Here is a 27,667-nt window from a genome sequence, read left to right as displayed (position 1 = left end):
ACAAAGCTCCACATATATCTATCTAGAACACATGTTCCACACAGAGACAGCTCGGGAGTCTCGACCTTATCGACTGCTTTACTGGTCGGCTTCGTTGCACGACAGAGACGCCCAATCCTGCTGGTTGCTCAGTGTCCTACATTGCGTGTTTTGGACACTCCGGACACTTATCCGAGTACATGATCAGGCATCACTGAACTGCATGAAAAGATCGCTTTGCAAGGAGCACGCATTTCAGCGAATGACATTGCTTAGGCCAAGATATTGTGAGAAAAAATAGATGATCAATGAAAAATGATAGCCAAGGGTGATTCCAGTTTATGACACGGAGCTGTAGTGTTTGCACGGCCATACAGCTCCTGACACTTGCGTACACTGTTGCCTGTGAATCACGTTGGACGCAAATAGACGTGCTGAATTTCATCCTCAGCTGCGTAAGCGCTATTGAAAACGACCGGAGAGAAACAGGCGTCAGGGGAATTATCATGAGAATGATTAGCGTTATATTGCTTAGGACTGTGAGGAAGTGAATCATTTGTTCCCGGTGCAACACCTGTCTAAAAACATACTGCATCTGCCAAACTTGTGGTTGCTGAAAACAAAAAAGGCACATTTCGACAAAATCAAATTTCCTGCCACCACGCAATTTCAATTTTTCGCATTTTTATTTAAAAGAATGCATGCGTAGCTGCTCGGACTCCCGTATTCATTACCTCTAGTGCAGGGCTGAAATACAAAACACATAAACCTGAAAGGGCGAAGCTCATGATACTGGGTACAATGAATATGAGTCAACAACTGTACAAATCAAACCGCAAAAATGTTCAGGAGCGGCTTGTGTTGCAGAAGTGACATTTAGAGGAAAGAGGTAGTTCCAAAATAAACTTCCTACACGTGTGTTTTTGCTGTAAATAGTTCGTGCTCACGTCATGTGTAAACATTTCTGAAACGTTCATGGACTATTGTCTTTTTTGTGTTAGACCATGTAGCTACCTTTTATGCCTTTCGTGATCTCAATTTTAGTGTGTGGATGGATATCGTTTGGAAAGAACATACAATAACAGCAGGGACACTAGTGTCCAGTTCTGTTACCCAAGTAAAGACAAAAAAAATTTCAGCAGTAGGTTCAGCAGCAGCTCTTTCGGACCGTGGTTAAGTGTAAAAAAAAATGACCTTTGCCTTCTGACCAAGAAAACAAAAAAGGGCGGAAAAAGAACATTCGCTTAAATTCGCTTCGCCCCACGGGCATAAAGATCGTACCGTGACGAGGCAGGCCAAAGCGGTTCTGGCTTGCTGTGCTTAAGCACAGCAGGCCGGGAAAAATCTGCAAACAATGGCGTGGCAGTGTGTGTGTCGTATTCACGAGGTACGGCACTGCACCAGTCGCTGAGTTCTGCGTGCCTGCTAAACGGCATCACTCGTCAGTGAAGGCTTGGACGAAATAAAGCACCCTCCGTTTGAGAACTCTGCCCAAATGCGCGGAACAAAAGAACTGGGTCCACCACAAGATGGCAATGCCTCGAAGAACTGCCACCTCTGAGTCGTAGATTATCAACCCCCGGCTGTGTAAAATTTCAGACAGTGTCTTGCACAATACCACGTGCTTGTAATAGCGCTGGTCTAGCTTACGGCATGTGAGCGACAAAATTTTTGTGAGCACCTTCATATGATAAACTCGTCACAGAGAGCAAAAGAACACTCTCCCAGCACTTGTAAGGACTGCTGGTATGACCCTATATTTTTTTTCTTAGACTCCAGGACATGACGCCAGTCTTGGTTGAACGCGGGAAGCCAGCTAAATGAAAACCACAAACACCTGCATTTCAATTTTTATTGCGCTCTTTATATTAGACCGACAACATGACAGTGAGTATAGAGCACTTTAGAATATACGAGGTGTTTCAGCTAAGGTCAACCAGAATTTTTATAAATGGGCGTTTTGAGGCATTAACGCGGCTTATGCCTGCGTTGGCAGACATCAAAAAACAAGTGAATTATGTTAACTTGTAGCACTTCACTAATTTCTGATAATTAACTTTTTAACTGTTACAAATAACCTCCATTTGCATTTGGATATTTATAGCCGTGCTTAGAATTTCGAAGACGGTAGTACCCTCGGCACAAGGGCTCGACAAATTTCGCTATTTCGATTAGTTACCTGCAGTTGAGAGGTAGCTTTCCCTGCATGCTGTTAGAAAGCGCATGCATTTTGCTACAATCGCGACAGAATTCGTTGGCTCAGAGCGCCGAAGGTAATCGCGTTTTCAAAACTATAAAAACTTATGTAGGTGTTCTAACGACTGCTTACAAATCTTTAATTACTACCCGGTGTCTGCCTGTTATAGTCAAAGATCACAAAATGAACAAGGGAGGGGAAAACCTCAGTTTGCTAGAGCCAACGTTTCGACAAGGGGACTTGTCTTCGTCTGGGCAAAGCGTTCATCATCGGCAGGGATTATATAGGGCCTTCGCTCCGAGGAGGAAGGCCCCGGGGGTGGGGAAGGAAAGTGGTGTGGGAGGGGATGCGTGTCAGGAAGGGGAGGGAGGTGAATCATCATTCGCTAGGCTACAATAGTGCAACAACCTATATCCGGGTGGTATGCAATGAACAAAAGGCTTTGAAGGGGCTGCGACGGGAGGGGGGGGGAAGCGCTGGGTGAACCTGCAAAACTCAGATAAAAGGATTAGTCAGTGTGGTACAGGGACATGATAACAAGGGAAAAAAAAAAAAAAAAAAAGGGGGGGGGGCTGGCACTGGAAGGAGAAAGGAAGGGGGGCATTTCCCAGGAAGGACTAGGCAGGGGGGGGGGGGGAATGGCTCGTGTTCAGAGAAAGCCAAAAAGTGGGGGCAGAGGGGGTAACAGGAGTGTCTTGGTTTCCGAGAACTGGTAGCAGGGGATTAGGAGAAAAAAAAAAAAAAAAAAAAGGTGAACAAAGGAAGAGGGTGACAAGGCCGGAAATGGGGTGGAAGATATGACTTGGGAAGGCTGCAAGGAGCGACAATATACTTATGTGAGGTTCTAGGAAATAGTCTGACCACGTGCAAGACATTTGTTAATTTAAAATTATGCTGAACCTGGAATGTACCTGAGAGATTCCAGGTTTCCTCTGGACATGTTGATCCCTGTTGGTTGCAGTGTTTTAAATTTGTGGATTAGGAATGCTTCTCTGTATTTTCTGTCCCTAGTCGATTTGAAGCCTGACTGAAGAATGAACAATTTGAGTTCGTCGAATTTGTGATGGCGTTGATTAAAATGGGTCGACACTGCCTTCTGTTCATTCCGTGTTGTGTCAGCCCGGTGCCCGTTTAATCTGGCACTCATTGTTTGTCCGGTTTCTCCGATATATTGTTTCTGGCAGTAGGAGCACTGGAGCATGTAGATAATATTGGACGATGTGCAGTCAAAACTGGTCTTTATATCGAAACTGTAATCGCTTGCCGTACTTTTAATCGTAGTGTCCCTTTGTAAATGTTGGCATGTCTTGCATCTGGGTCGAGAGCATGAAGTTACTGTCGGTGGTGGTTTCTTACCGAGCCTAGCATGCACCAGGATGTCCCTCAGGTTTGTGTTGCGTCTGTATGTTACCCTTGGTGCGTCGGGAAATATTTTCTTGAGACGGTCGTTACCAGTTAAAATGGGGTGGTATTTCCGCAGGATATTGTTTATGTTTGGAAGCGCGTTTGAGTATTTCGTTATAAGTGCAGGAGGTCGTTGACTGTTAGCTTTTGTTCGTTTTTTAAGAACTACATCTCGTTTCAAAGTGGTTGCTCGTTGGAACGCATTATTAAGGGTTGTCTGTGGATGGTTTCTGGTGATTAGTGTGTTTTTTAGCGAGTGGAGGTGTTTCAGGTAGTCATCGTCGTCGCTACATATTCTTCTTAGTCTCGTTGCCTGTCCTACGAATATACCTTGTTTGCAGTGTCTTGGATGATGGCTAGTGAAATCTAAGTATTGTTGTCGGTCAGTAGGCTTCCTGTAAAGTGTGGTTTTGAGCTTGCTATTTTCTAAATGGACAGTGGTGTCAAGGAAATTGACTTGCGTTTTCGAGGAGTTGAAGGTGAATTTAATGCTGGGGTGGAATGAATTGAAATGTGTGACGAATGCCTTCAGGGTCTCAGCCCCGTGCTCCCATATCATGAAAATATCGTCTATGTACCGCAGGTATATGAGTGGTTTTTTTAGAAATGAATTTAGAAGTTTAGATTCTAGTAGCCCCATAAAAATGTTCGCGTAGGTGGGTGCGAAGGGAGTGCCCATGCTTGTTCCAAATACTTGAAGGTAGTAAGAAGAATTGAATTCAAAGTAGTTGAGTGTTAGTACCAATTCAAGTAGCGTGAGGTACACTTCAGTTTCGTGCGGGTGAGGACTTTGAGTTAGAATTTTTAAGAGTGCGTCGATACCTTCATTAATGGGAATATTTGTGTACAAAGCGGCGACGTCAAGTGTGACAAGTATGCTATCTGCTGGGATAATGGAAGCGTCATTCAGAGACTCTATTATGCGGAGAAAGTGCGGTGTATCCTCGACAAAGGAAGGGAGGTGGGTGGGAATATCTGCAAGATAGTTGTTCAGGAAAATTGATAAGTTCTCTGTGGGCGTGTTATTGTTTGAAACGATAGGTCTGCCGGGGATATCTGCGGTAAACAAGTCTTCTGAGGAAACCTTATGGATTTTGGGAAGTAGGTAAAAGCGTCCTGCCTGTTTGTTTAGCGGATTTAAGAAGTGGTAATCGGACTGCGTGATTAGTTCTCTTGATAGTAAGTTTGCCAGTTTGTTCAGAATCAATTTGCAGAACTCTGAAGTGGGATCTGAATCTAATTTCCTATAATGACAAGGGTTGTTAAGTTGCCTAAAAGCTTCTTTTTTGTATTTTTCGGCTGGCAGGATAACTATGCTACCTCCTTTGTCTGCAGGTTTAATGACTATATCGGTTCTAGAAGCTAAGTGGTTCAGAGTAGCCTGTTCCGTTGGGGTAACGTTTCTGCGTTTTCGAGCTTGCTTTGTTTGGTCTATAATTTCTTTCGAGACAGATTTAATGTACAAGTCTAATTCGGGACTCTGCTGCGCTTCCGGCGTCCACGTGCTTTCGGCTTTGAGAGGGATGGGATTAAGGCTGGTTACTGCAGTAGGGTGAGCACGTGTTGACCACGTGTTACAGGAAAGAGCTAGGTTAGTAATTGGGGTGTTTGCTTTTTCGGCAAAGAATTCCTTAATTCGCAATCTTCGCGCAAATTCTGTGAGGTCTCTGTGAAGTTCATACTCGTTAAAATTATTGTTAGTTGGACAAAATGTAAGGCCATGCTTCAGAATCCGTTTGTCGCCATCACTTAGGGAATTGGAAATATCGACAATGTTGCTGTCAGTGTCCTGCGGCGGAAAATACGCATCTTTTGTCTGTATCGAAATTGGAGGGCGGTTGTTAAACTGTCCAGATGTATTCGTATCTAGCGGAAATTTATCTCTAATTTGTTTATGCTGCTGTTTATCGCGCAGCTTGCGTTCCTTTCTGGCTACAAAATCTGCTAGTGCCTGGCTTTCGCCCGAATTTAGTTCTATCTTACTAAGTTGATCATCGAGGGAATTTAACTGCTCTTGACAATGTTCTTTTAAAATAGCTATGAATGAAAGGGATGCGTCATTTGAAACCTTTTCCCATCGAGCGAGGAGTTCAGGCCTGAGCGCACCGAGGGAGCACCTAACATTAACTCGAAGTCCTTTGGGTATTGTCCTGCTCTGCGAGTAGGATTTGTAAGTGTGTAGGTGGAATCGGTAGTTAGTTTGTTTAGTGGCTATTTTTCTGGCGACCAGGAAATTTCGTCTTTTGGGTTCGGGGCGATTGGTGCTGCCAGATGTGAGTCATCTGCGCTTGTGCCGAGTGGACCTCTTGACGGGTGTTGTATGTTTAGGGGACTTCTGTTTGGGGGTGGTATCGGTGTCGAGGTCCGCGTCGGTGACAATCTGGGTGCTAGTGTGCGTCACTAATCGCTTAGGTGTCTGTGTGAAGTGGTCGCTTTGTTGTTTAGTGGCTACTTTCGGTGTGATTCCTACGTGCTGTTCCGCTGGTGTGGGATCCACGGTTACCGTCTGTGTGCCAGCGTCGCGAGTCTCTGGAGTGAACTGTGTGGAGGTGTCCTGGGTCCTAGCGGGGGCAGGCTGTGTTCGTTCAGGGGTGTTGTCTCTTTTGTGGGTGGTCTGTTGTTGAGTGTTGGCCAGAGTGGGAGAGGGAGCATGAGTGGTCTGTAGCGTCCGCCTAAATGTGTTTCTCAGCCGGTACTTTATGTTGTCTGCCATTACTTGGACGCCAAAAAAGTTAGGGTGAAGTCCATCTCTGGCCAGGAGTGCCTCGGGGTCATGATGGATCTGAGCGTGGTGGATGATTTCAACGTCTTTTTGGTAATGTTCCATGTCCAGCAAAAAATTGTTGAGCTTAAACGAGTCCTGTGCGTGAGCTGCGAGTTGGCGGAATTGTGGCATGTGTCTGTGGTGCAAGTTGACTACCCTAGGAAGCACGGTTGTCAAGTGCAGTTTCGTGTTTGGTCTGTTGGCATGGACCTCGTGTACCAGTGTATTCATGGCCTCAATGGTCTGTTCCGCACTGCTGTGTTTCAGGTCATTAGTCCCGCAGTGAATGACGAAGTGCGTGATGTTCTGTGGTGCAGCGGCTATCAGTTTCCTTATGTCATTGGTTTTGGCGCCGCTCTGAAACCTAATGTATGGTGCATGTTCTCCGGGAGGAAAGTGATTGTGGATGTGCTTGTATTGACTATCACCTATCAACGCTACATGTGCCAATGAAAGAAGGGGGAGAGGCTTACCTTGTTCCGTCATCTTCCGTTGACTGAAGTCCATGGTAGAGAGAGTTAACTATGATCTCGCTAAGTTGTTAACATTATTTACCTGTTTTCTGATGTCTGCCAGCGTTCGTATTCTGCCGCAAAAGCCGCCTTAATGCGTAAAAAGCTGATTTTTAAAAATTCTTGTTCACCTTCACTGAAACACCCGGCCTATTCAGTAGTACAGCTTGACCGAAGGTATTTCTCTTCCGGAATAAAAATTTTCCACGTCATAAGACTTTGCAAGAGAGAGAGAAGAGCCCAGCCAGATATCCGCGGTGAATATTGCTATCAAATCGTCTTATGAACGGTCGCACATAATTAGAGCGCTCGTAAAAAAATCAGTTAATCAAGCTGTTTTACACTGAAAAGCAAGGTAAGTTTTACATAGTCCGAATGGGTGAATCTGCCATGACATAGACAGTCATCACTAGCACGACAAAAACAAAATTCAGAATATTGTCATGTAGTGGTGACTACAGTCGGGCGAACAGAAAAACAGCGAGAATGTCTTCTAATATATCGTAACAGTTTTCCGTGCAAAGATGTAAAGAAACCAAAACGAGCTCGTAAACCCTGGATTACCTCGAATATTCTTCGAATGATTGCGAGGAAAAATTCCCTGTATCAGAAATTCTTACAAAGTCGCAGTCCAGAATCGTGGGCAACGTTCAAGAGGTACCGAAACAACCTGAACTTAACTTTAAGAAAAGCGAGGAATGCTTATCCCCTTAACATGTTCGCTGGTTTGACCGATCAAAAAGTTTGGAATAGGTTGAATCAAGTCTTGAACCCTAACTCTACAAATACAATTGACAGTATTACAATGGAAGGCATTAGTTATAGCGGACTCGCTCTGGCAAATAAGTTTAATAGCTATTTCAGTGGACTTGTTGATAGTGAACACAACAATCTGGCATTGGATTACATTACTAATACAAGTAACAGTATTTTTATAACATGTTGTGACAAAAATGTGGTGCTTAATATATATAAAGGCATGAACAATACAAACAGTAACGATGCTTTTGGACTGAAAATGAAACCTGTGATGTCCGTCTTGGACATTATCTGCCCAATTTTAACTTATATTTATAACTTGTCTTTGACTACCGGCATTTTCCCTTCGGACATGAAAATAGCAAAAGTAGTTGTTATTTATAAAGGTGGTTCGGAAAACGATCTTGCTAATTATAGACCAGTGTCTATATTGCCTATTTTTTCTAAGGGCTTGGAAAAAACAATACATTTACAACTTTCCAATTTTCTTGAAAAATACAACGTGATAACTCCAAGACAGTTTGGATTTAGACCTAAGTCCTCTACTGAAATGGCTCTCCTGAAGCAAAAAGAAATAATCCAAAATAACATTGAATGTAAACAAACAACCCTTGGAATATACATAGACTTCTCCAAAGCCTTCGATAGGATTCATCACGAAACTCTTCTTCTTAAACTTTCTGCATACGGTGTCCGGAACAAGGCACTATCTCTTATCACCAGCTATTTAACTGACCGATATCAGTACGTTTCTATAGATAATCATCGCTCTACTTATAATAAAATAAAGCATGGTGTGCCTCAAGGAAGTATCCGCTGTCCCTTATTATTTAATGTATATATTAATGATTTAGTATAGATTGACTCCGAAACAGAATACGTAATTTACGCTGACGAAACTACTTTATTTCTGTCCGGCACCAACGAGAAGGATATAGTAGAAAAGGCTGACAGCGTGTTGGGTAAACTTAACTCATGGTCTGAAAAAAATTCCACACTAATAAACGCACGTAAAACAAAGGCGATATTTTTTAGAGCTAAAAATGTCAAATGGGCTGTACCTACAGATTTAGCATTGGGTGGTAATGTGATAGAAATAACTAATGTTGTAAAAACACGTGGCGTTCACTTCAATGAATTTATGTTATGGGACTACCACATCGAGCAAATGGAGAGTAAGCTAGCTCGAGTTGTCGGCATACTCAGAAGGTTAAAGTGCATGACACCTACTAGGACAAAACTTGTTATTTACCATGCCCTTTCTGACTCTCATGTTAAATATTGTCATTTGGCTTGGGGTACAACGACGCAAACTAATATTCAGAAGGTTTTAACATTACAAAAAAATGCAGTCAGAGCAATTGCGGGTGCTACATACTTAGCACATACGAGTACTCTATTTGCAAAATACCGCATTATGGATGCAAGGGTTATTCATCAGTACCGTGTAATTCAGCAGTACAAATCTCAGGTACATAGTGGCACCACATTTTTTTCTGACCTTGCGAATCTACGGGAAAATACCACTGTTCACAACACAAGACACTACAAATATTGGTATGTACCTTGTCCACGTACAAATTACGGTTTTCAGACTCTCAGGTATGTGTTACCGTCTTTCCTTAATAGAAACACTTTCACTAATCTATCCATTCTTTCCGTTTCATATAACGCTGTCAGAAATATGTTCTTACAAAACAACGAATAATATGCAACTGTAATATAAACAAAGTATCCATGTGCTGTGATTAAACTATCATTTGCGTGGGTGTAACAGTACAGTGCCTATTCTGGTGATCTGTTATGAAGATATTGTACATATTTGTTGTTTCATGCATTCTCTTGTTATTGTTTTACTGCTGTCTGTCACTGCCATGCCAAGCCGCTACGGGAGATGGGAGGTTTGTCAAGCCGCGTGCGCGGCTTTTCTTCCTTTCTCCTCGGCCATTGTACATGACTGAAATAAATGCACTGAACTGAACTGAACTGAAACGGATCTCTTTATTTGGGCTGACTTGCGCCCGCAAAAAACTGAATCACTCGGAGGCGGCGTAGCAACAAGCGTGCTCGGCGGTCGTCGAACAGAATGCCCGGCGCTCTCGACCGTGCTCCTTTTAAAGCTGATAGCGAACTCTCGAGATAAAGCTTGGAAAATTACTACAACACTTTGGAACAACGTAGAGTCGGCTCCGCCTGGATGCGATCAATCGAGATATATCTATAGGCGCATTTTGCATCACAAACAAAGCGATAAAGCGGCGTGCCGGCAGCTTTGAAGAATGAGCAAACGAACAATACAGACATTCGCGGCATTACTACCCTCTCACATCGACCCGATGCGTTAGTACATAATGCGGCCACAAACAACTGAAACGGATTGTGTAAAAATAAACACCAAGGGTGCAAACACAGCGAGCTTCAGCGCGCATAATAGGGCTTTAGACGGATGACATGGGCAACTTCTGGTCTTACGTGGCGTCGCTGGGATGCAGTCATTTGTCAGGGACGACTTCATAGTCCAGTTCACTCAGCCGACGAAGAACCTTGTACGGAATGAAATAGCGGCGCAAAAGCTTTTCACTCAATCCGCGGCTGCGAATGGGCGTCCAAACCCAGACTCGTTCTCCTGGCTTGTATTCCGCGTTGCCGCTTCGTAGGTTGTAGCGTCTGGCGTCGGTCCGCTGCTGCTCTTTCATCCGAAATCGATCAAGTATTCGGGCTGCTTCTGCGCGTTGAAGGTAGGCGGCGACCTCGACGTTATCCAGTTTGACAACGTGGTCAATAATGTTGAAATTTCCTGGAAAAAGTTTTGCGGCGCCATCAAATTTTGTGTTAATAGACAGTTTTAGTATAGCGTACGCAAAACCTTTGCGTACGCAATAAAATAGCGCATGTAGAATGCGCATGCGCAGAACGCTAAAAGAAGCTTAGCGTTTAGCGTACGCACGCAATTTTCTGGAAATAGCGTAGCGTCTTTGCGGGGCTTGCGGAGACAACATGGCGGCGCCCTGTTTGCCCGCTTCGGTTCTAAAATACCTCGTCATTGAGTTATTCGGCGCTCAATTGGCAATAAATGGTGGTATTCGCTTTCGCTTTCTGTCGTTTCACTGGGACGCAATGCTATGTGCGATAACTTGCCGGTACTCTTGAGAACAGTCTGTTTTCAAGCCCGTAAGCCTATCGACAGGTTGTGTACACTGTCGTCATGGAAACGGCCATTTTTAGCACTTCTCAAAACGACCTCAATTTTTTTTTTCGACGTGTGGTGGCGCTAGGTACTTACCCAAACGGTACTGAACCTGGATGTTGTATGTCTACTTAGCGTCCATTGTGGAACGGTCCGCAAACGCTCACCTAAAGGTGTTGTTCGCGCTTTGAATTTAGCGTACGCAAACATCTTGCGTGTTGCGTACGCAAAAAACGCAAACTCTATACTAAAAATGTCTAATAACTATGTACCCTCAAGGAATCTTCGTAGCCGACGCTCCACTCCCTGGATTACCCGTGACATTATCCATACCAAGCGTAAGATGAAGCGACTAAGGAGGCACCACAACACGACAACCACACGCTTCCATGAACTAAGACAAGAGTTATTGGCAAAGGTTAGGGAATCTATAAGTAATTACTTTGGTCATCGTCTTACTGCCTTCATAAAGAGCGATGCCAGAAAATTCTGGCGTCACCTAAATGAAAGCAAAAAGGAAATTAAGAAAATTAAAATCGGAGATGCAACAATATCTGATCCCCCTGAAATCGGCGAACATTTCAACGGTTACTTCCAGAGTCTATTCACTGCCGCAGAAGAATTCAGGGTTCACAGTACACACTCAGCAGGCGCGGATGATCTCGTGGTTTCTAGGGAAGGGGTCACAGCTATGCTTTTAAAACTCGATACTAAAAAACCTTCTGGTCCTGACGATATACCGAATTCTTTTCTGCGACGGTACGCGGAACAACTATCTTCATTCTTCACAGATATCTTCAACTTATCACTTGCCACAGGGGAAATACCACATGACTGGAGGAAAGCACGTGTGGTTCCCATTTACAAAAATGGTGATCGTTTATCTGTGTCAAATTACCGCCCCATTTCAATCACGAGTACGTGCTGTAAGCTCTTAGAACACGTCATTGCCACCTACATCAGAGATTTCTTAGAAAGCCGCAACCTTCTATCACAGTAACAGCACGCTTTTAGGAAGCACATGTCAACTGTTACCCAACTTGTTTGTAGTGTTCATGATTTCGCACAAGCTCTTGACATGAATGGCCAGCTAGATGTGCTGCTTTTAGACTTCTCGAAGGCCTTCGATAAAGTGCCGCATGGAAAGTTGCTGTACAAATTGGAATGCATTGGTCTTCCTCCCTGCGTTTTGCAGTGGATTTGCGCGTACCTTAGAGATAGGCAGCAGTTTGTTGAAATTATGAATTGCTCGTCAAAAACGCTGTCTGTGACTTCTGGTGTCCCCCAAGGCAGCGTCTTGGGGCCGCTATTGTTTTTGATACATCAATGATTTGTCTGATGTCGTTCATGGTGGCGTTGCTATCCGATTGTTCGCGGATAATTGTGTGCTTTTTAAGAACATCATAGCACCAAATGACCATACAATATTACAAGCAAACCTAGAGGCTATTCATGAGTGGTGCATTCGATGGGGAATGCAACTAAATGCACAAAAAACAGTTCTGTTGCGAGTTACAAGGAAGAAAAATATCAGTACCTATTCTTACTTGCTTAACAACAATATTATAACAGAAGTAGACACGCATAAATATCTTGGTGTGACGCTAACAAATAAACTAACTTGGTCTCCGCAGATATCCGCCATTTGTTCTTCCGCTATTAGTAAGCTGTGGTCCCTAAAGAGGAAACTTAAAGGTGCACCTGTCGAAGTTAAGCTATTAGCTTATAATGCCTGCATTAGAGCCAAGCTCGAATATGCCTCCATTGTATGGGATCCGCACAATAAGAAGGACATATTGCAGCTCGAGCGAGTCCAAAGAAAGGCTGTCCGGTTTATTTTTAGCAAATATAAAAGGCACGATTCTCCTTCCTTATTGATGCGGCAACATAGTATAGAAACATTGGAATCCCGTCGAAAAATTAGTCGGCTCGCTTTTTTGCATAACTGCGTCTCAGGTACGCTGAGGTTAAACATGCCAGACTGTGTTAAGCCACATTGCACCAGAAAAAACTCGACACACACACCCTCACTCCTTGGCTCCAATTTTTGCACGAACCAATACCTATAAGGATAGTTTTTTTCCCAGGACTACCAGTGAATGGAATTCCCTGCCTTCGCACACTTTCGGAGCCAGTGACTTTGTTAAAGAACTGGAGCGTCAATTCTTGCGCTGCTAATTGTACTTCGCTCGTTATGAATTTTTTGTGTGAAATTTGTTTCTGAACAGCTGTATGCTTGTTATATGTGTACTCATGTTTTTGTCGCGGATGCCCCTCCTGCCTGGGCCATGTATATGTATGGTCTGCAGTATCTGCAAATAAATAAATAAATAAATAAATAAATAAATAAATAAATAAATAAATAAATAAATAAATAAATAAATAAATAAATAAAAGATCTTCTTCGGTAACATTGGGCGGCATGGCGTCTAGCGTGGTCGTGGCCTCCATGCCATGGAAGTGCCTAACAGGCGTCACCTGGGTGGTCTCTTGCACTGCGGTGTTGTATGTGAAGACGATGTGAGGCAGGATAACGTCCCAGGTCTTGTGTTCGGCATCGACATACATGGCGAGCATATCGGCGATGGTTTTGTTGAGGCGCTCGGTCAGTCCGTTGGTCTACGGATGGTATGCAGTTGTCCTCCGATGGCTGGTTTGGCTGTAACGCAGGATGGCTTGCGTCATATCCGCCGTGAATGCTGTCCGTGATGAGCACATCGGGGGCGCCGTGTCGCAGAAGAGTTTACTCCACGAAAAATTTGGCGACGTCTGCTGTTGTTCCGTTCGGTCGGGCTTTTGCCTCGGCGTAGCAGGTCAGGTAGTCAGCAGCTGCAATGATCCACTTATTTCCAGATGTTGACTTCGGGAAAGTGCCAAGCAAGTCTATGCCGATCTGCTGAAAGGATCTTGAGGGGGTTTCAATGAGATTCAGATATCCTGATGGCCGTGTTTTCGTTTTCTCCTTGTCATTTTGCCTTTTCGCCCTTATCGTCTTTTTCGACGACAGTACCCACCTGTTGAGCCGTGGACTGCATGGGGAGATCGGCAAGGTCTTCGGGAAAGGCATTCCAAAAATAATGGTCCACTGCTTCTCAATGGGACGACAGTAGCAGGCGACAGGACGTCGCTACACACAAGTATGAAGCCTCGTCTGCTTTGCTCTGCGTCATGCAGTTGCGCTATAGTCGCCTACTCGGCTCTTCATTGTTATGCACATTCCCGTGGTCTAAGCCCAAGTTGTTTCATCTATGCGGGAGGAATTTAAGAAAGAAAAGGTAGAAAGCTTCTCCAGGCGGCCGTCTTGCAGTGACCATTTTGCGGAATTAAGTTTCGACCGAACTGCAGCGAGGGTGAGGCTACTATCTGGTGAGGTGCAGGCGGTGTCTGGTTCACATGAGCCCCTCCCAAAGGTATGGTACTGCTTTTTGGACAGAGTGTATCAAGTACTGTTTCGTGGTGCACCAATTTATGCCTGAATGGGATTTTATTCGTGATGCTTGGTGCAATTGACTCGTAATAACGCTTGTACTCTGTTCGTCTTTCTCGTCCACAATTTGTCTCGTGCAGTGCAGCTGTAAACGTGGCTGTGCCATGGAGTTAGGTTTCAAGCACGTCTGCAGGGTGAATGACTGCCTAAAGCAATAAGCACTGCCCGCTTTCGATGAGACGAGACGTCGGGCGCCTGCAACTCGAAACTTCAAACTGGAGCAGCGAGTGGCTGTTCGAGGAACGAGTTTCAGGATTTCCGCCATCGTTCGCCTTTTCTTTGTACACAAAAATTCAGTTTGAGGCGACCTAAGCCTCAGTCATTACAAAACTGCGCGAAGAAGACAGGACAGCAAGAATACGCACGAATAGGAACGCACAAAACGCTTTGTGTGTTCCTGTTTGTGCGTCTTCTTGTTGTCCTGTCTTCTTTGCGCAGTTTTATTATGACTGACTTTAAGAACCAACTAGTCCAACTCCGTGCCTTACCTTAGCCTCATCGTCATTCCACTAGTGCTCCTTTACGCTCCGAACACAAGAACCAGGTAAGAACGTAGTGTTTTAAGGCGGAAGCCTTCAATGCCTCATCGTTGTAAGCAGTTGCTGTCGACAGAAATGTCACGCTTTTCAATTGGTCGAAATGGCCGTGACGTCACAGTGCGCGAACTTTAAACGGAGCCAATTCTACTTTGGCTAGTGACCATGCAACCAGTTATAGGGATGGTATAGTGATGCTCTAAGTAAAATAAACAAATTAATAAAACTGAGCAGGAAATTGGTCGAGTTGGAGAATCAAACCAGGGTCTCCTGAATGCGAGGCGAGCATGCTAACTACTCCGCCATGCCAGCTTTTTTTTTCCTTTATTGCCTGGCTTTGACATACAACATTCAACAAAACAAACAATCAACAAAACTCACTAAACGCAATGTACATACACATGGCACTGTCGTGGTCAGCCAGCATGATCTGGCTTCGTCAGATTAAAATTCATGCAAATTGCACAGCGGCTCTAGTCTCGAGAACCACTCTGGAGGCTCCACAGGGGCTTCCTGGATGGCCAAAAACCAGTCCATGCTTTCCCGAAAGTAAGTTCGGGCAGGTCTTGCGTCTTTGTCACAACGGTAGCCTTCCATTCTGGAGCGCCATATACAATGGAGGCCTATCAGCATTCTCAGGTCAAACGGTACTCATTCCTTATTTTCTACAGATAAGTACCGGATGCCATAGGGGTCTAGTGGTAATTCTTTCTGTAGGGTTCGATGCAATACATCCCAAAAATAAACCGCTTCCAAACAGTGTGAAAAACGTGGTGTATTGTTTCCGGCTTTCTGGAAATTAAACGGTGAAATTCTCATGGTAAAAATAATTATTTTCCCTCCAAAATATTTTAACCGGTAAGGTTTTGGTATGCAGCTTAAAAAAGAAGGTTTTTGTTCGTGGCGGCGCCTGCATTTTTTAACCCTCTTTAAAACAACTCTGCCTGGCCCTCCACTGTACAAGGCCTTGTACAAGGGCACTGGGAAAACTATATCGCACAAAGCACTGTACAGTTTCTTCTGTTTCAGAGTCGACAGAAAATCATTTGAAAACCGCGCGGAAAGGAATCTCACACTCGGTACGATTTCCCGGTAAAAGCCGCTGAACCTAAAGTTAGGCTGAACCTAAAGTCAGGCTGAACCTAAAGTCAGTTCGCCTTTGCCGCAGCAGGGTGATACGTGCATGCCTGTTTGCTTTGGTTTGCTTGAAGTTGCATTGTTTTACGAAGAATGCTTACATTTATAGTGTTCAGCTCGCTTAATCTTTAGTTGTACAGCACACACACAATGGCAACGCAAGAAACTGAGAACAAAAGGGCTAAAGACGCGACTTTTTGCATTGAAATACATAGCAGACACGGGGCTTCTGATACACGCCGTCCAACATCCGGTGGCTACATTAGCAACCCGTTTCGGAAGGAACGCAGGAATACGGTATCCAGCCACATAGCGGAGATAGCGGCGGTGGACGAAGGTCTGACGGGTAACGGGGCGGCCGACCGGAGAGCTCGAGGCCACGAATTCCGAGCGTCGTCACCGCCTCACCCCGAACCCTCCATTCCCCAAACGTACGAAGAAATGACCGAATTTCATAGACTCAGTCGCCAGAAATCTGACCCTTCTCACTTAGCCCACAGTACAAGAGAAGCCGCAATATGCAAAAAATTGCAGGCACGGACATTCTCCAACCGCGCACAGTGCACGAATATTTGGCCAGACAGATATCTACACAGCAGTGCCAGGCCTGTGGAGAGACATCTATTCTCCTCCGCATGGTGTGCAACTCTCCAGCGCAACTCTAACTCTATAGCAACATAGTAATTAGCTAGAGCCGTGGGAGACGAAGGTGGCTCACTCAGAGCTGCAATTATTACTACGCCCCATCAAGCATTCGAGGATCGCTTCTGCTAAGTGGTGCAAAAGAAAAATACAAATCAACGCACGGAAAGGCGATTGTTATTAGTCTTGTGTCGATGTGCCTCATCTATTGTAACGCGCCAAGTTTTGCTACGGGGTATATTCGATGCAATAGGAAAAGCAAGTCAATCGTCCTGTATACAACCGCCCTTGAGGAGCAGTGATTCGAAGAGAAGAACGGCGATTCGTTTCTTCAGATTCCGCAGGTTTCGTTGCGGCCGCTGCCGGAGGTGCCACCTGTCGAGGACGTGGAGGAGTACCGATCCTTCACCCCGTTCCTCACGCTGTTCGTGTACTGCTTCCCGCTGCTGTGCCGCATCTCCACATTCACTGCCGAACTCTCGACGGGACTCAAGGTGCGCAAGGTGGATGCGAGACGAGCGAGTTTTCCTGTACTTCAACGAGATGCTGAGGAAGCTAATGCTTCTCATTTCTGTGCTTAGCGGGAAAATGAAAAGCGATGAGGCACACGCATACTTAAATACAGGAGCTAACATTAACATCGTGTTGAATGCCAACAGCGCAAACAACGCAGACAAAGTAGAAGAAAACACAGGACAAGCGCTGACTCACAACTGAAATTTTATTCAAGGAAAGGAATACATTTTATAGAAAAGTAGCCAACTTGGCATTCAATATGTACCACCAACTCGCCCGTTTGGCTATAGTATAGGATTAACATCGTGCCGCATTAGGCTGTTTAACAGTTTAGATATGCTGTAACAAATCAATTGCTTTGCATTGTTGGTGGGCAGGTGACGCACAAACCAATACTCTCGAGGCTTTGTGCGCTAATAAGGGGCGTTAGTTTTTAAATTGGCCATACCACTAATGTGGCTTACGTTATTTTTAGTCTTTAGCAAAAGTCACCATTAACCGAAAACCAGAATTTTACAAACCTTGGCTTTAGTGTATTAAGATGCGAAATCACTATTTAAGGACGCTGTTTACAGGGTTGGCCGAACAGGCTAAATTCCACCATGATGTCGACATTATCAGACAGCTTAGAATCTTGAATACGCAACAAGCGGGGATGTATCTGAAGTTGTAAGGTTGCCAAATTTCAAATTTTTATTGTTTAACGCAGTTTAAAGCACTCTTGTTCTAGTAATAAAAAGGTCGAATATGTTCCTATCAGAGCCCGCGTATCAATGAAGTGGGCAGCACACCTGGTCTGTTTGCGCCCACCATACTGAACTTGATTAACATGACCATACCCAAACCCAGCGCGAGAGACTGATTGCATAGTGCGGTGTTTTGTGCTGTGGTGAATTTGTAGAATGAAGTGGGCGGCAGAGCTTGTCTGTTTGCGGAGCCCAAACTGAACTTGATTAACATGCCGATACCCAAACCCAGCGCGAGAGACTGACAGTGTAGTGCGATGTGTTGTGCTGTGGTGAAGCCACGGAATGAAGTGGGTTGCAGAGCTGGTCTGTCTGCGCCGCCCAAACTGAAGCTGATTAACATGACGATACCCAAACCCAGTGCGAGAGGCTGAAAGTGTAGTGCGGTGTGTTGTGCGTCGGTGAGGGTGCAGTATGAAGTGCGCAGCAGAGATGGTCTGTTTGCGCCGCCCAAATTCAACTTGATTAACTTGGCGATACCCAAACCCAGTGCGAGGGACTGACAGTGTAGTGCGGTGTGTTGTGCTGCGGTGAGGGCGCAGTATGAAGTGGGCAGCAGAGCTGGTCTGTTTGCACCGCCCAAATTGAACTTGATTAACATGACGATACCCAAACCCTGCGCGAGAGACTGACTGTGTAGTGCGGTGTGTTTTGCTGCGGTGAGGGCGCGGTACGCGTTTCAATAATTTTTCACCGGCACGAGCTGATCCTCTAGCTGAGGTGAAACAAAACAGGCGGCTGAAAGCGCTCTGCCAAAAATCTTTTAACTGTTTGAAAACAAACTACATATAGGAGGAAAACGTGTGTGCTGGTCGCGGCTTCTGCTATCGATGCCTACTGCACTTGATCTACCTCCAGAGGATGCAGTGCGATCAGCGGATGCCCGCCAGCAGTGCTGATCAATTGTTGGGCCCGGCCATGGCGGAGGGCGTCGCTCTCTTTTGAACTGTTTGAATGCTCTATCGGAGGGTGGTTCCCTTAGAATGATGTGGGAGACTACAAAGAGAGCGGACGAATGGAGCACAGCCCATCTGCGGCGGAAAAGCACCGCGCGAGGAGAGGGTCGTCGCTGGAGCCGGATTCTAGGAGCGGGGGAAAGGAAAGGAGTCATTAAAAAAAGGAGCATGTGTGGAAAGCAAAAAAAGCGGTCTGCAACTATACGAAAATGAAGTCCTTCTCATATGCTTTATCTTAACATAGCATGAAGTATAAATGCCGTTCTGTCACTTTTTTTCGGCCCTTTGATCATAATCGTCAGCCTGACTACGCCCACTGCAGGGCAAAGGCGTCTCCCATGTGTCTCCAATTAACCCTGTCCATCGCCAGTTGCGGCCACCTTATCCCCGCAAACTTGTTGATATCATCCGCCCAGCTAACTTTCTGCCGCATCTTGCCACGTTTGCCATCTCTTGGAATCCACTCCGTTACCCTTAAGGACCAGCGGTTATTTTGCCTTGGCATTACATGCCCTGCGCAATCACATTTCTTTCTCTTGATTTCAGCTAGGATGTCATTAACCCGCGTTTGTTCTCTCACCCACTCCGCCCGCTTCCGACCTCTTAACGTTACACCTATAATTTTTCTTTCCATGGCTCACTGCGTTGTTCTTAAACCTCTTTGTTAGCCTCCTCGTTCTTGCCCTATAGGTGAGTATAGTGGTAAGATAGAGCTGCTGTATACTTTTCTCTGGCGGTATATTGGTAAACTGCGATTCATGATCTGATAGAACCTGCCATAGCGCATCACCCCATTTTTATTCGTATAGTATTTCCCTCTCATGATCCGGATCGGCGGTCACTACCTGCCCGAAGTAGACATATTCTCTTACTACTTCCAGCACCTGGCTACAAATTGTGAACTGGTGTTCCCTTGCGAGACTTTTGAACATTGCTTTGGTTTTCTGCGTGTTAATTTTTAACCCCACTATTGTGATTCGCCAGTATAACTCATTGACCATGATTTGCAGTGCATGTCGTGAGTGACTTAGCAAGGCAATCTCTTCAGTGAATTGCAAATTACTTAGCTATTCTTCATTAACTCTTATCCCCAACTGTTCCCATTTCAGTCCCCGGAATACCTCCTGTAAAGAGGCGGTGAATAGCATTGGCGAGATGGTGTCTTCCTACCTGACACCTTTCCGTATTGGAATTTTATTGCTAACTTTATGGAGGACTATAGTAGCTCTGCAATCGTTATAAATATCTTCCAATATGTTCACATAACACTCTTCCACACCTTGATTCCACAATGCCTCCATGACAGCTGAGGTTTCCAGTTATATGCTTTCTCGTAATCAATGAATGCTATATATAGGGATTGGTGATATTTTGCGCATTTCTCTATCACGTGATTGATGTCGTGAATATGGTCGATTGCCGAGTACCCTTTACGAAAGCCTGGCCGATCATTTGGTTGATTGAAGTCCAAGGTTGTCCTGACTCTGTTAGCGATTACCTTAGTACAAACCTTGTAGGCAACGGACAGTAAGCTGCATGTTCGGTCTGTACTTCTTCAAGTCCTTGACGTCTCCTTTCAAATGAATTAAGATAACGTTAGCGTTCTTCCAAGCTCCTTCCAAGCATTGTGTGCACAGGGAGGCTACTTTTCCTAGCAAAACCTCTCCTCCGTCCTTCAGCAAATGTGCTGTTACCTGTTTCGCACCAGCTGTTACCTGATTCTCACCTTTGCCTTACTCCTAAGGCTCTCTTTACTTCCTTTTTCTTTACTGGCGGAATGTCGCATTGCTGTGCTCTACTGCCTCTCTCCGTAACTCGATGATTACATTCGCTATTGTATAGATTTGTGTAGAACTCTTCGGGTAGTTTAACTGTTTTATCCATATTTCTAATGACATTGCCCTCTTTGTCTCTTAGAGCATACATCTGGTTTTTACCTATACCTGGTGTTCTCTTGACTGCTTTGAGGCTACCTCTGTTCTCTAGAGCATGCTCGATTTTCTCCACGTTAAACTTCCTTATGTCGGCTGCTTGCGCTTATTTATTAACTTCGATAGCTGTGTTAGTTCTGTTCTGTCTGTGGAGTTAGACGTTCTCATGCTTTGGCGTTTCTTAATCAAATCTTTAGTCTCCTGAGATAGCTTGACGGTGTCCTGTCGATCCAGCCTACTACCCACTTCTGCGGCACACTCGGTAACGATAGCTGTGAGATTATCGTTCATTGTTTCAACGTTATGGTCGTCTTATTGAGCTAGAGCGGAAAATCTGTTCTGAAGCGAAATCCTGAATTCCTCTACTTTCTCTCTTAAATTCCTCTACCTTCCCTCTTAATGTTAACTCGTTAATGGCCTTCCGCTTCACTAGCTTCCTTCTTTCCCTCATCAAATCTAAGCTAACACGAGACCTTACCATTCTGTGGTCGGTACAACGGACCTTTCCGAGGACCTCCACATCCTCTACGATGCCAGGGTGAGCGCACAGTATGAAGTCTATTTCCTTTTTAGTGTCACCATTTGGGCGGTTCTACGTCCACTTCCGGTTTGCTCTATTGCGGAAGAAGGCATTCATGATCCGTAAATTGTTTCTATTTGCAAACTCTACTAATAACTCTACTCTGCTATTTCTAGAACCTATGCCACAGTAGCCTACCGCCTGGTCTCCAGCCTGCTTCTTGCCTACCTTTGCATTGAAGTCGCCCATCAGTACAGTGTACTGTGATTTTACTTTGGTCATTGCCGACTCCACATAATTCATAAAAGCTTTGAACGATCCGGTCATCATGGCTTGGCGTAGACGCGTGGGCCTGTACCACCTTCAACTTGTACCTCAGATTAACTCTAATTGCGATAGCTGCAACCCTCTCGTTAAAACTATAAAACTTCTCTATTTTGCCAGCTATATCCTGATTGATGAAAAATCCCACACCTAGTTCTCGCATGTCTGCTAATCCACGATAACGCCGTGCGTGCCCGCCTTTTAGGACTGTATAAGCCTCCTCTATCCTCCTAACTCCCTATGACATCCCATTTAATACCGGCTAATTCCTCCAGCAGCACTGATAAGCTAGCCTCATTGGATAAGGTTCTTGCGTTAAACGTTGCCAGGTTCAGTTTCCAATGGCGGCCTGTGCGCAGCCGGAGATTCTTAGCACCCTCCGCTGCGTCACAGGTCTGACCGCCGCCTTGGTCAGTTGCTCCGCATCCGCGGGGGGACTGCGGCCCGAGGGTTAATAGGCTTGTCCATAGAAGGTTGCGGCCAAGTACTACACCAGGGTTGCCAAATCTTCTTCTGGTTAGGAAGTGCGCTGTCGGTTCTGGTCACCGAGATGAGGCGGCACTTGAGGCCTGGTTATGCATATCCGGAGCCTGCTGCTGGCACGCTGGCGAGCCCCCACACAGATCGGAAAGACGTAGCCTTCCGCTACAATTAATATTTATTTATTTAACCATACTGCAGGCCAATGCTTTGGCCCTAGCAGGAGGGGCATTTTACAAACAGTGTAAAATAAAACGCCTACTCAAACAAAAGAAAAAGACCAGAAATTCAACACTAGTAAGTCCGGCAACGAATGAATACCTGTCCACAAAAAAAAAATGGGATGAAAACTATACAAGAAAAAGGAAATCAGTCCAAAACACAAAAAGTACAACGTAAAGAGGCATTACTACAGAAAGACTGAGAAAATGACGTTGTACGTAAGTCATGGCAGGTAAGAAAAGAAAAATCAAGAATACTACAGTGCAATCAAGGCGCCTTTACTTGAGAAAGTAAAGGAAGTAAGGCGCTGTAAGAAATATGCATTTCTTACAGCGATAGCATTCAAAGCTTCAGCATTCAGCAGGAAACTATGTGTGGCCGTCACAGAAAGAAAGGCTCGCCCTCAGTATCCGACATGGCTAACAAAATTGTGTCAGAAGACAGGCCTTTTCGCGTGAGCTTCTGGAAGTGACCAATCGCACAGCCGCGGCGTTTGCATCATGCGTCTGTCAGCGGCCGGCGGTGCAGCGCGAGAACGTCTGCTCGCCTTGATCTTAGCTGCACATGCGCAAGCACGGTGAGGCAACGAGCTAATTGGCGAGCCAGACCCCTTACTTCCGGTTAGAAAAAAAAAAACACGTGTCGAACGCCGTCTTCTACAACAATAACTGATGGGCACGTTGGTCTGACATGATTTATTGTGAAACAGCGCAACCGGAGGAACCGCAGGAACCGGAGGCCAGCAGATGCCGTTCGGACGGAGTGGACGTGGTGTTGCGGCCAAGGCCTCGAACAAAAAACCTCCCGATTACCAAGACTGTCAGTTACCTTCGGAATCATTCTTTAGTTTTGTTGACCGCGGACAAGGAAGGGGGTTTTGCAGTGTTCCCCAGGGATTGTTTTAATCAAAAAGCGGGCGATGCGGTTCACTCGGTTTTCAATGAGCGCGGTACTGCCTACCTTGTAAAAGCCAAAACGAAGGCTAAAAAATTGTGCAAGAAGCTCAATTTAGAAGCCCTGTGTTCCTCGATAGATAAGTGAAAAAAACTGAGCCTGAGAATGTTTTTTACTGCAAAAACTCATAAATTAGGTATGCCTTTACGCCTGATTATTTCGGAGAATGGCGCGTGGCAAAAGTGTCTGGGGAAGTTTTTACAAAAGAGCTTAGCTCTCTTAACCATTGACGACCCTTATCAGGTGAAAAAATCGGACGATGTAATTGACTTTTTGAAGAATAACCAGGACAAACGGTTGCGTGTCTTCTCAATTGACGTCAAAGACTTCTATTATTTTATCCCACATGACGAACTGCTAAAGTGCATGAAAGAAGTAATTGACAGGTACGGAGTTGTTGCTTTTCAGAATGCTTCCGGCATCTCCGTACAAAAATTCTTGGCCCTCTTACAAACATACCTTGAGTCCACTTACGCTGAATTTGATGGCCGTGTTTTTATTCAAAAGAAAGGGATATGCATAGGAGCGTGCATTGCTCCATTGCTCAGCGATTTTTACTTAGCCATGCTTGACAGGACGCTTGAAAATCGTCTCATTAGCTCAAAGGCTGAAAAATTTTTCCGTTTTGTAGATGACTACCTGATTCTGATAAAATCTGATGCGGTAAATTTTGATCAAGAAGTTAATGCCATTCTTTCAGTTTTTTCTGAAGTCCTGGCGCCTCTTGAAGTGACACACGAAGTACCTGTTGATGACTGCATAAAATTTCTTGACTTGACCCTGTACTTCACTGTTGCACATATGTGCTGGTCTTTTGAACCTAGGAGCAAAAAGCGTTGCTTCCGTACAATTCCTGTCATTCGAAGCTCGTAAAAAGGGGTATTATAGCGTCATGCTTCAGTAACGCCATGAAGAAATCTTTCACCCACAGGACTGCCAATAGTTTTTATTATCGGGTTCAGAGGCTCGTTACTGCAGGATACCCCCTCAACGTCTTAGCAGCAGTAGCGGAGGGGATGTTGAAAAAGTTGAAACTTAATGCCGCTGTCAACCACAGTACCAAAAGAAAAAATGTGTCTGTCATACCCTACACTCATGTTGCCTCGCATAATTTTGAAAGAATAGGTAAGAGAGCCGGAGTAGATGTTGTGTTTTCAGCTCCTGTGAAATTGAGAAGTTTGTGCGCGTGTGTAAATGGCCCCAAAAAGTCAAATGAAGGTGAACCCGTCTGCACAAAAAAGCATGAGGTTAAATTTGTGATGTGCGTAGAGAATCTGGTTTATTCGATCCCTTTGAGTTGTGGTGGTTCATATGTTGGACAAACTGGTCGTTGTTTGAACGATAGGCTGAGGGAGCACAAAAATGATGTCAAGAATCTGCCCGCCACATCGGTGTTCACAGTCGTGATTGTTCGTTCCAGCCTCTGTATGACAAAAGCAGGATTGTTGATAGACACAAAGATCAGCTGACTAGAGAAGTTAACGAAGCGTCTGAGATCTTGAAGCTGGGTCAGAGGTGTGTAAGCACCCCTTCTGTCGCTATCTTGCAGAAAGAACATGAATTTTTGCACACGTGTCAGCCTTGTGTTATCAAATACGTGCCTGGTCGGAGGGATATCTGTCACGGTTCTTTGTATTTTTCTGTTTTTCAGTGTCGCTGGCGCCTTTATAAGCATGGCTTACTGAATAAACATTCTGTTGTTAGTCAGCGCTGTGTATCGTCCTTTCTTGTCCTCTGGCCTTGTGCCGTTGCGCTGTTTCACAAGCCGTCTTCTAAGCTGTTGTTTTCCTCCATCTTCACCGGTCATAAAATTTTGTCATTGGCTGTAGGGAACGGTCGTCACCACTTTACGTCAGTATACCGGAAGTGACGTAACTTCCGGTACAGGCATCAACAGCTCTAATGCCATCGCACCACTGCCAACACACAAGGTAACAGTTGGTTGCCCTGTGAAATGTTTACAGTGAGCAGCTTGAGGTGCACTTCACCCTTTTTCTCTCTCCCCCCTCGTTTTTTTGTGAGCCGGCTTGCTTAGAAGAAAGCTCCTTAACGAGTCCCATCCCATCCACTTTTTAGGTGAGATGGCACCGACGGTAAAGTCGCAGTTTTTACGTACGAAGCAAGCTGCACGAGTGCACAATGCGCTTTAGTTCGCGGGCAATAAACCACGCAGACATATTCTAATAGTGTTCTTAAGTTAGTGTAATAAAGGAGTTCTCTTCTATTAAAAAGTGCTGCGCTAAACTTAGTCTAAAAAAATGAAAAATTGAGAAGTGTTTATTAAAATATATTCAACTTGCCTAGTCTAAACAAGGCACCTCTAGCGTGCAGGAAATTTTAATGAATCAGACGAACCACACACACAACGCCTACCTGTCTTTCATTTTATTTTCTCTTGTTCATTTCCTGGCTGCTTAATGCTCTTCGTTTGGCAAAAACTATGCCAAGTTTTCATTTTTCCAGATGCCAACAAATGCACCCCCTCGACACATATCAGAAGTTTTCGTGGTATTGAAAAAAAATTCCCTGGAAATGACCTTTGCAATGGGGAGCACAGCTATAACTAGAGTGCCGCCGATTCTTAAGAAGATAGCTGTTTTTGGCAAAATACCAGGAAGGGTCAGGACTGGAGCTCAGGTTTGTGCAATGGTAGGGCTCAGCAAAAATTGTTTGCTTTGTCTTCTTTCGCTCTGCCTACATGTATTGGGCTCCGAAGGACAGAACTTCGTGTGAAGGAAATTAGAGTTAATAGGGGCACCAAAGAGAAACAGCAAAGTAAGACCCATACTCTAGACGGATATTTCGGTAGCACTACCAATGCGCAGAAAACAGGGAAAATCGTAAGTCCCGATAGACTTTACGGGTGCCCGGCCAAAGTTTTTATGACTTGTGTTCGTCGGAGGCGCTGCTTCCTATTGCTTAAATGCCGTGGAGAGCTTGCAGAGGTTTGGTGCATAGAATGTGAGGCATGCTTTTGTTCTCTTCTGGCTGCGCTCGTCGCTCTGCTTTCCTCGTATTTCTACCGCTGCACGGGGATGCGATGAGCCAACTGGGATCAGGAATACGCGATTGGTGTACTTCACGTTTCACTGGCTCTCTCTTTTTGTCACAAATGACATATTTGCAATAAAATTATGCTAACATCAGTACTCCTCTTTATTATTGCTAGCTCATCGACACGAAAACCCGGAATCGCCAAAAAAGTGGCTCGGTTAGAAAACTGGTGATTGGTCGAAAAGGTGTGACGTTGACAGTGGCAGGAAAATATGAAGTGTTAACCAGTAATTTTCACTACTAGTACTTAAGCTGCATAAACTACAAAGGAATAGAATAAATCTTGGCAGAACTTCTTGGTTGGGCAGTTGGTAATTGATCATTGTAATTAAAGACGGCCGTAGTGAGTGGCGCTCTTTCCCGCTCTTTTGTCCTGTGTGTGCGTGTGTGCGATTTTTGGCGCCTTTAAATTACAACGAATAGAGTAGAATAACAATGGAATCAGAAAAGAATGAGAACGCAATTACAGTGCCTCGCATTACTCGTACGTAAGTTCCTCAAGTGGCCCCGGTAATTTCTAGTGCAGCAGAAAAAAAAATATATATACTTTTGTCGTAGCCTCTCGCATGGCATGCTAATGCCGGTGATGAAAACGTCTTTGTGATCGACGACTGGAAGTGCGCTCCACGGCAAAAGCATTCCCGTCACCGCACTTCGTTTGGCTATACCTGTATTTTATATCCTGGAACTTTCTATGTTTTAGAGACCTATTTGTGATTAGAAGGCAAGCATCGATGGCTATAGGCCAAGTTCAATGCGTCCCACACTTTAGCCAACTGCAGCTGCAGCACAGGAAGCTTGGAGTTCGTTTTCGCCAAAACGGGGCCAAGACCGGCCGCGGTGGCTCATTGGTTAAGGCGCTACTGAGCCGGAGTACCCGGGTTCGAACCCGGCCGTGGCGTTTCGATCGAGGCGATGCACGTAAAGATCCCAGGTGGTCGAAATTATTCGGAGACCTCGACTGTAGCCCCTCTCTGTTCCTTTCTTCATTCCTTCCCTCCTTCATCCTTTCCCCTTACGGCGTGGTTCAGGTGTGCACCGAGATGAGTGAGACGGTTGCTGCTTCATTTCCTTTCCTAAAAAAAGAGCAAAACGCTGAGGCAGTATGTCAGTATCGAGCTTTAGCAATATCGAACGAACATTGCGTCATTAGCCATCTTTGCTATATCTGTTACAAATTCCTTCTCTACGGCGTCCCTGATAGCCTGAGTCACTTTGGGACGCTAAACTCATATAAATCATAAGCCATTTTTCGTTATATACGGATATATACTTGTTTGATGTTAAAGTATTCAGCTCCAGAAGACAGATCATTTGACATACCTTCGAATGTCCTACATCAATAAGTCTGGCTGGAGTA

General features: G+C 44.9%; 1 protein-coding gene across 1 annotated transcript in view; it reads left to right on the top strand.

Annotated features, from left to right (window-relative positions):
• The window catches only part of LOC149345332 (phospholipid-transporting ATPase ABCA3-like), a 190,424-nt gene that overhangs the window by 21,639 nt on the left and 141,118 nt on the right, over positions 1-27,667 (top strand). Inside the window, exon 3 of the mRNA XM_089547410.1 lies at positions 16,940-17,098. Within this exon, the coding sequence (XP_089403536.1) occupies positions 16,940-17,098 (159 nt within the window). The remainder of the gene's footprint in view (positions 1-16,939; positions 17,099-27,667) is intronic.

Source organism: Amblyomma mixtum, chromosome 5 (genome assembly GCF_055824585.1).
Source record: "Amblyomma mixtum isolate Tamu chromosome 5, ASM5582458v1, whole genome shotgun sequence".
NCBI classification, from domain to species: Eukaryota; Metazoa; Arthropoda; class Arachnida; order Ixodida; family Ixodidae; genus Amblyomma; species Amblyomma mixtum.
Note: the sequence above shows the minus strand (reverse complement) of the source record. Positions and strands in the feature narration are given on the sequence as shown.